The following is a 9,525-nucleotide window of genomic DNA, read 5'->3' as shown; positions in this document are numbered from 1 at the left end:
TTTGTGGTTTGGGGCCCCGTGCATACAAATGTGTTTCATTTCTGCATCTATGTGTGTTTCTTTGGTTCTTTTTCTTGTTTGATTGCTTTGTCCTACTTTGTGGGTTGTTTTGTTCTATCTTACTGTATTTTATTATTATTCCTTAGAGGCCTGTTTGTTAAGGAGAGACAGAAAGGGTGTGGATCCCGGTGGGAAGGGAAAACTGAGGGAGGAGTAGAGCCAGGGAAACCATAATCAATAAAATATAAGAAATCTGTTTCCAATAAAAGAAAGTATTTCCCCAGGATTAGCTAGGCTTGATAGCATGACTACACACAGATCCATTTGACTGTTATGTGTGGGTGTGATTTATTACCTTGTAGGTAACATGTGCCATAGAATATTAGCTGCCAAGGTCAGCAAGTGAGCTTGGCTTTTTTTTTTTTTTTAACATCTTGTGGATTGAATTGCTTAAGTGTTAATTCTAAATACTTTTATCATAAATATTTAAAGCAAATAACCCATTTCCACTTAATCATAAACCATAACTCTTATTAGTCTGAAAGCACTGCATGGAAAATTACATATCTTCTTAATGTATTTTCTGTCTGTTTTTATGTCCATATAAAATGACAGCCCACAGATGCAGGATGACATCATCATCAGTGAGCCCAAGGAAGCAAAGGAAATCATTTGCGAGCTGACCATTTGAGCCGCTCCTTGTCAGCTCGGTCAGCCTGAAGATCCAGGACAGTTGACACTCAAAGGAGCCCCAAATTTAAATACAATGTCCTCCAAATGTCCCTTGGCACCAATGAATGTGATTTTTTTTGAATGCTACATTAGTTTCTCTAGTTCATCTCACTCAGGTCCATTGCCTTCCCCCTAATGTTGTGTCCAATTTTAAATGACGTGAATGATGGGCCTTCCATCTTTTACCTGGCCCATGTAACCCCTGAGTGCCCAGAACTTCTGGGCCTCATTTCCTGTGCTCGCTGTACTGTGGCCGACCTGAGGAAGGGGTGGCAGAGCGCGTGAGACTTTAATTGTTGCCTAATAGGCTATGAGCAACCTGAACACTTTATCAGGAGGGCATTTAAAATTAGCATTGTTATTCCAGAAGATGCTTCTATACTGCAGTAAAAATCATGCTGAGAGTGTGTCTGATATGTAACCTAATTTCACCACTTTCTTAATTTCTTCCCATTACTCCTAGTAATATACCTCTCAAGACATTTTATATTCTTTTCTTTGTACCTGTCTGTTTGCATGTGTGCAAACATGCATAATCACACTTGTGCAGGTATAGGTGTGCTTGTTAATCTTACTCCTGCTGGGGTGAGGTGTGAGGGGGTTGCTTGTTTATTATGATGTGGAGACAGACGTTGGCTCTAGATACCTTCCTCTATTGCTCGCCCCCTCCCCACACCTTTTTTTTTTTTTTGCACAGTATCTCCCACTAACCCTGGAACTGCCACCTTAGCTAGACTGACTAGCCAGTAAGATCCCAGGAATCCTCCTGCTTGAGCACCCTGCACTAGGTTTATAGTGGTATGACACCATATCTGTCTTTTATATGGGTTCTAAGAATGGAAGTCTTTGTCCTTATGCTGGCACAGGAAACACTTCTTTACCCATGGGGTCATCATCCCAACCCCAGAAGTCAGTATCTTTGAAAAAGTTGTTGCTGATGGCCTCTATGGAAATAGATGATTTATTTCTTCTTGTCATAATAGTTTGCACTGTAGGGATTTAAATGTCTTATTCCTTCAAAATCTGAGAGAGTAGGCCAGTGGTAAAGTACGTGCTTTGCCTAGTACGTGTAAAGCTCCGGGCCCAATCCTTAGCACCATAAAGCTAAACAAGAAATCCCTTGATTCTCTTTCTTGGTCATTGAAATCTGTCATTTCTGGGACACTCTGTTTCTAAGACTATCATGAAAACCAGATTTCAATAATATCCTTTGAGAAGGGAACTTTTCTGTGCTCAGTGATATTTGAGAAGCCCTGACATCATTGCTTAGCTATTTGATGCTATTGTATTTTAAGTAATCTCCAGCCTGCTGACGGTTGTCACTTAGAAACCTTGCTGGTGTTTCTTCTTCTGCTACATCATCAGATTCTTCAGCCTGGTTCCTGCACCTCTGTATCATGATTACTCTCCTGTCAGCGCTACAAAGGATTTGGGGTGTGCTGTTCTTTTGAGAAAGGTCTCACTGGGAAGCATTGTCTAGCCTAGAACCCACTATAGCATAGACCAGACTGGCCCTGAACTCAAAGAAACTCACTCGCCTCGACTGAGATTAAAGGCATTCACTACCCCACCCAGCCCACAAAAAAAGGACTCTTGACAAAGAAAACACTGCCTAATGGTGATGGTTTTGAGCCATATCTTTTTTTTTTTTTTTCCCGGAGCTGGGGACTGAACTCAGGGCCTTGCGCTCGCTAGGCAAGCGCTCTACTGCTGAACTAAATCCCCAACCCGAGCCATATCTTGAATAGCAAGTTTCAAACTCTATACCAATTGGACAATTTCTGTACTTGGTTCCTTAGGGGTAGTCTGTATTATTTTAAGAAAATTTCAAGTAAATATTGTTTGAATTTTAATAATTTTTAGATGTTCTTAAATTCCTGTGTTATGGGTATTACAACCATTAACCTTTTGTCTCCTCAGAGTTATTTCTTCAGTTTGCAAATATTTTCATGCATTCAGTGCACTGTCCCATGCACTGTACTGGGCGCTTTGAAAGGGACCCTGAGCAGCACCCCAGGCTCTGCTTCAAGAAGACCTGAGTTTCCAGTGAAAGAGAGCACTTAGCACTTTGATGGCACACTGCAGTGAAGCTAGGCTCGCATGGATGGGGAGAAACAAAGCCTTCTTGAAATGAGTGGCCGTGGCGCAGAAAGTAGACGCTCGGCTTTCTAGGAAAGTTTCAGTTCACTCAGAGAGTAAAGGGAGAAAGGCATTTCCAAGAGCAGAAGAAGCTCTTCGTATGAGGCCCAGACATCTAACATACTCTGGGAAAAGATCCATGATTCTTTATGCCGGGCATAAGTCGTTAGTACTAGTGCCAGAGAACTAAACAAAGACACAGAGAAAGTGCTCCAGCAGTCCAGTGATCCAAAGGAGCATTAACCCCAACGTAACTAGTCTTCGCCTGAGTACTGTGTGCTTGTACGTATGGCTTGTACGTATGGCTGTGCTGTGTTTATTACAGATTAGACCACTGGTTCTCATGGCTAAGGCTGCAACCCTCATGTGGTGGTGACCCAACCATAAAATTGTTTTGGTTGTGACTTCATACCTGTCATTTTGCTCCTGTTAGGAATCGTAACACAAGTATTTGTGTTTTCTAGCGGTCTTAGTAGACCCCTGTAAAAGGGTCTTTTGACCCCCAAAGGGTTGCAACCCCTAGGTTGAGAACTGCTGATGTAAACTAATGTTTTCCAAGCTGAGACATCTATTAGACCATCTGCCTCATTTCAGTTAATCACGCTGTATGGATAGCATTCATGCATTTCTAAAGTTCCTCAAATGAGTCTGATCTGATTTAAGAACCTCTTATCCATACCCTTTACACTTAGGTTCATGGGGCACGGGAGGAGCCCTTCACTGAGCCAAGAAAGGGGTGTGATTATGTCAGAGCCGTTTCCCCACTACACAAGCAGAAGCAGCAGTCTCCACCATGCTCCCTCTCTTCCTCCCGCAGCATTCACAGCTGCTCAAGTCAGCTCTGTGTGCTGGTCGCTGAAACATGCTCTTCTGCTCTCTGCCACCTCCCGAGCCAGAGCCCTGCCTTCCATCCTGCTGGTCTTGCAGCCAGACTGTCTCCACCATGGCTGCCCCAGCCCTGTTCACTCCAGCCCCAGCCGGGCTGTTCTGTCCAGCCTTCCTGGCCATCACCTCCTTAGGCTCTGTACATGCTGTTCTTCTGCCTTGAGTTTTCCTCTCCCAACTCCCTTCACCCCTTCCTTCCCCTCTCTTGGTTCTCAGCAAGCACATCTGGGAAGCGGTTCTGGCCGTCCCTGTCTGGGTGAGGTGCCAGTGCCATGTGCCACCATGCCGCTAGTGTATAGTTCACATGCCAGTTATTAATTGGATTGATGTGTCATCTACATCAAAACAGTAGCCCTTTCAGGAACTGGCTTGTTCACATTCGTTTCCTTATCTAGTGTCTAAAAGAGTATATGGTAGTTCCCCAATAAAAATGCTAAGCAGACTGAGAAATGTGCCCACCCACCTTTTTGAGTGCTTACAGTATGCCTCCCCTCCTGGTCTGAATTAATGGACTCTTAATGCTGTAAGAAAGGTAAAGAATTGTATATAAACATACAAGCTTATTCTCTTCTTTATTGTTAATTGCTAGTGTTACCATTGCCTGTGGTGATTGTCAAAATAATTTTTTAAAAGATGAGATCTCGTATAGTTTAGCCATTGGTTTTCTTGTCTGATGCTTACAATTTTCCTAGTCCTCCAGTGCAGACACAGGCTCGGCAGTTTACTCGGTTTGAGAACTAGAAGGGGTCAAATTATTGTACAGATTTTACCTCAACTTCCGTGCCCCAGCCTCTCTTCTTACCCGTGAGCCCATAGCTTGGGCCTCCTTTCTGAGATGCCTGCTTTGCACTGGAGAGGTTGCCTTCCTTCTGCCTCCTGGTACTAAGCAGTGACGTGGCCTGATGCTCGCAGAGCAGGAGGGCAACACAAGCCAGAGTCTCTGCACTCAGAATTATCGTCCTGGACAATGGAGTGTTCTCTGGCTTCCTCCCTCCTCCTGAGAGTTAGCTGTGAGGTTATTCAGGGTGGCGCGGTTTCCCTGCACAGAGACAAGCTTTATTTCCGGTCTCTCCATGGTCATTTTGATTCAGCTCTGTGGGCTCGATGACTTGTGCTCTGACTGGGACTCTAGAAAAGAAGCTGGATGAGCCCAGTCAGCAGGGTCTCGGTTTCTGCCGCAAGTCAGGCCATGGGGCAGGAGTGGGGGGCCTGAAAGATGGAGGTCCTGGTGGGGTGCAAATCCGCTCAGCCTCAGTGCCCCGGGTGGGAACGGCTGCTGTGGCCTGCGTGAGCGGGTGCGTCCTGAGAATGAGCAGCGCCCTGAGATGGGAGACTTGGTGTGCTGAAACCAGACGGTCCTGACAGACGAGGATGGGTGGCCGTTCTGTTTAACTGGACTGTGCTGAGCTGGACAGAGGCAATGAGAGATTTAAAGCATTGTGTCTGGCCTTATTCCTGTCTAACTCACTTTGACCCAGGAGAACAGCCCTAAGGCTAAAGCTTTCCTTGGGCTTCCTGAACAAGTAGTGGAAACAGTGGGGCCTGGGGTTGACACTCCTGTGTGTCCTACTCCGAGCCCTGAGCAGGCCAGCAGCTATTAGATCTTGGCACCCCTACCTCCGCCGTCTGCCTCCTGCTGCTACAGCTGCTGCAGGAGGTACAGGGATTAAAGATGGCGGGGCTGTGCTTCCTCCCTTGGCTCTGACCTCCCAAGGCTCTGCTTAGATGCAGCTGGCTGAGCTGGGGTGTCTTGGGAGCATCCAGAGGACCCAGAGCTCAATCTATCAGGTCCCCTGCAGCAGCTGTTATCAGCAGCAGCAGCAGCAGCAGCAAAGGAAGGGTGCATGGCGGATATGCAGGAAGAGCACCAGACAAGTCTGTGCTCCAGCGTTGGAATCAGCCGGTGTGCATGCGGAGCCGGTGACGGTGCTGGAGAGAAGGAAGGGAGATGCTGTTTTCCACAGTTATCAAGATAAACAGAGCGGCCAGGGCGGCTGTGCAGTTGTGTCAGTGCGCCATCGAGCTGATTACTTTACCCAGTGGGAATTAGCACATCCCCCTTTTCTGCTGGGGGAGGAGGACTGTAGCTAACAAAACTAGTCAGTCATTGGAATCCTCCTGCAGAATGGCGATAATTTATAGGACTGTCTGACGGCTCCTTGTTCGGACATTTAATTAGTGAAAATAACAGTCTAGAAGATGAAATGGTTCAGTTGGCTGAGACAAATATTTGAGGACCTGGTAGAACGAGTGGGCAAAGAGGCCAGAGAGGCAGCGGGAAGGTAACGGTGTTATTTTGAGACAAGGAGTAGAAGTGTAGCCCTAAGGCTGGAGCGGAGTGGACGTGGTCATCACGGCCCTGCCTACCAGATTTCAAGTGGCCATAGAAACTTGAAGGCTACAGGTCTCAGATTCCAAAAGGTCCCAGAAGTGCTGGCTGGAAGCCCAGATATCCAAAGGGATGGGCACTCCCTAACGACAAGTAGTGACGGCTTTAGTGGTGGTCACACTGAGAACACACATCAGTTCTCACGCCCTTCAGAACAGAACCCCAGCAAAGCTCGAGCAAGGCTGTGTAGGCCGAAGCCCCATTTGTATGGAAAACGGGAAGAGCATGTGCTTAATGACTTAAAGGCTCAGGAAGGTAGAGTTCAAAGCTGCGGTACCCTCAGAGAAAGGCACCAGGCTCCCGCACAGTGCTGACCATGCACCGGGCAGGAGAGCACTGAAAGGAGGAGGGCCGGTGTCCACATGTCTGTGGAACAGACATGAGCTGTAGACCCACTCCCCCACTGCCCTCAACTTGACCGGTTCTCCCCAGCCAGAGTGCAAACCTGGGAGCCTAACTGATGAGGGCAAAATAAGGGCATGCTGGGGGCTTGGGGATTTGGCTCAGTGGAGCGCTTGCCTAGGAAGCACAAGGCTCTGGGTTCGGTCCCCAGCTCCGAAAAAAAGAACCAAAAACAAAATAAGGGCATGCTAAGCCCAGGAGGGGCACAGTTGAGAAAGGCCTTACTTCACGGGGTGAACTGATCTCTAGTAGAGACAGACCCTGGCACTGACAAAACCCTAAAACATGCACACGCATGGGCAGTTTGGGGTCCAAATTTATCACTTGCTTCTAGAACAGTAGCATGTAGGTCTTTACCCTTCCTTCCCTGCAGGGAGTTAGAGATCTCTCCCTAGCTAATGTGGCCAGCCCCAGAGGGGAGTTGAAAGATCTTAAGGAGGCTTTGCTGGCAGTTGCCTCTTTTTGTAGTTTTTGCTGTTTGGTTTGGTTTGTCTGAGATAGTTTCTCTGCCTAGCCCCGGCTGTCCTGGAACTCACTCTGTAGACCAGGCTAGCCTTAAACTCAGAACTGTCTCTGCTTCTGCCTCCCTGGTGACAGTTGGCTCTTTAGGGAACACTAAAGTGGAGCTGAAGCCCTGGCCCCCTGTGCCCTCAGACTCTCTGCTGTGTGCCCAAGGAGACCACAGGAAACTGGTGAACTACCGCGCTCAACACACACGGGAAGAAGTACATAGGGGAATTAAGAATCCAAAAGGCCACCTCCATCCTTAGAGAGGTTAAGCAACAGCAGCAGCTTTATACCAGGAATGCCTCGGGAGGGGACCCGTCAGGGAGTAAGACGCGTTGTTAGAGATTTGATGTATGAAAGCAGAACCAGGACATCAGTAAGCAGCCTGGACACTGCAAACAGAGGAAGACCAAACTCGTGGAAAGATACGCAAGAGAAGACATAAAAATGCAGGTCAGGACCCTCAGGTTCTCGGAAGGTTCTGGGAGTCCAAACTTCAGGCGTCATTGAGAAAAGTCCCAGGGGAAGAAGTCAATACTAACAGTTAAGGTTTTACCCAGAGTGCAATGTGTGGGTTTCCAGATTGCAAAGCCTGCTCCAGAAATCTTCAAGTCATTTCTGATAACGGGGTCTAGACAGAATCTGTGCTTCTAGAGCAGGCCGTGATCAGATAGTACAACGGCCATTCTGTACCAAGGCAGTTAACTGACAAGATGATATTCTATGCAGAGCTCTTGAGGAAAACACTAGGTAGTTCAAAGGCGCACACCAGATACAATGGCAGCCAAACAGGAAGGCGTGCTAGAGGTTGGCCCACAGTCTGTAACTGTTCATCTCCCAGGGAGCTTCTGGTAGGTGTGCCCCACCAAAGTCACAGAGGAAGACTGCAGAGAGCAGGCGAGACATAAAAGCAGCGGTGAGTGAGGTGGAATGGGAGGCAGCGGGTGGCCAGGCTGGGCCAGGCCTGCCCAGGAGGCCGGAAAGATAGCTGGCAAAGGAAGAAGTTAAAACCGCGTCTCCTTCATGCGTCAGAATGTTTTGAGAGCAGTGTATCCGCTGAGCACGAACTACTGGGAAAAAAGGGTTTGCGTGGAGTTTCTAGAAAATTAAGCAAAGCAAATCTCTTGAGCCGTGGTCCCTTGGTGACACATGCCTGTCACCCTAGCGTTTGGTAAGATCAGGTAAGATTCCATCACATTTGAGGGCCAGCCTGAGCTATGGGAGACCCTGTCCCAAACAAAGGAAAACAAAACAAGCTAACTGATTTCTGACTAGGAAGACCCCATGCAAGATTAGATGTGAATAACATTTACATAATCATAATGTAAATCGTAAGTATTGATCCAGCCGATGGTACAATCTACGCTGGGGGATGGGAATGGTACAGTTGGAGAGGGAAAAGCTAAATCCTTGTCTGCTGTGGTAGCATTGGTCGATAAAGCCTAAAACCAGAAGATCAAGAAATAGCATTAAAAGCTGTTGATTATAGATGCAAGATAAATCCTAAAATAATGAATTAAAGCAGATAACAGCGCTTCCTCCGGGGAGGGGAAGGAAGAAATGGAGCATGGGACATTTGTCATAGCAAGCCTTACAGGTGATTTGACTTTTAACTGTGTGCACATACAATATTACTTTTAAAATTAAAGAGGAACTAACAGTAAAGGCAGCTTTGGCTTGTCTGAGTACAGCAGTGGTTCCCCTTATCGAAAACAAACCCCTCTTTATAGGAGCCCATGCCTCTGTGTGTGTGCGGTGCACCCCTCCCCCACGGGTGGGCTCTGCTCACTGCCCCAGCACTGACGCTGTACCGGGAGGGCTCAGAGCAGGAGTCTTGAGGGTTGAACTCTAAAGACATGGGAGGAAAACAATCCTTGCTAAACTACTCCACCTCCCAAGCGGTTTCCTAATCCACAAGAGATGGTGGACAGACTTCCATTGAACTTCAGCACCACGGGTGTGGACCAGCAAAGGCCTTTTATGTTGACTGAAGGACCGAATCAGCCTAGCTCCTGCTGTAGGCAGCCCCACAGTGCCTCTTGGAGCTTCTTTCCATCCCTCTGTGCTTGAGCTCAAGTTCTAAAGACTTGGATGAGTCTCTCATAGGTGCAGCATTGAAACTGGAGGGCAAGCATCTGTGGCAAATGTGGTCACACGCTAGACTTCAGCAGCCCTGAGGGTGCACTGAGTGTCCATGCCCACTGTGGTTCGTCCTTGTGTGCTTCCTGCAATTCTTTGCATTTCCTGTCTGTGGGCGGTGAATATTCCCCTCATTTTCTCCAGTATTGTTTTTATTTACTTTCCTATTCTGCCTCTAGTTGAGAGCTGTGCATAATTAGAGCGCTACTTGAATTGCGTGCCAACTGAATCACTGGCTCGCTTCCCCCTGGCTCCTCCCCCTTCCTATTCCATTCTGAGTCAAGTATAGAATTTCTCAAGGGCAGAGGAAGTTCTCTGAAGTATTCTGTGAC

The 9,525-nt window shown here is 47.4% G+C and overlaps 1 protein-coding gene across 6 annotated transcripts in view; it reads left to right on the top strand.

The window, feature by feature from the left end:
- The window catches only part of Btbd9 (BTB domain containing 9), a 357,625-nt gene that overhangs the window by 217,044 nt on the left and 131,056 nt on the right, over positions 1–9,525 (top strand). For 2 of the 6 annotated variants that reach the window (XR_010060644.1, XM_063279040.1), the window contains exon 7: positions 616–782. The exons of the other annotated variants lie outside the window; for them this stretch is intronic. Coding sequence is in view for 1 of the 2 variants with exons in the window: in XM_063279040.1 (XP_063135110.1) it covers positions 616–691 (76 nt within the window). In the remaining variant the exon portion in view is untranslated. Of the gene's footprint in view, positions 1–615; positions 783–9,525 lie in introns of those variants that run through there. 6 annotated transcript variants of the gene reach the window in all.

This window comes from Rattus norvegicus, chromosome 20 (genome assembly GCF_036323735.1).
Source record: "Rattus norvegicus strain BN/NHsdMcwi chromosome 20, GRCr8, whole genome shotgun sequence".
NCBI classification, from domain to species: Eukaryota; Metazoa; Chordata; class Mammalia; order Rodentia; family Muridae; genus Rattus; species Rattus norvegicus.
Note: the sequence above shows the minus strand (reverse complement) of the source record. Positions and strands in the feature narration are given on the sequence as shown.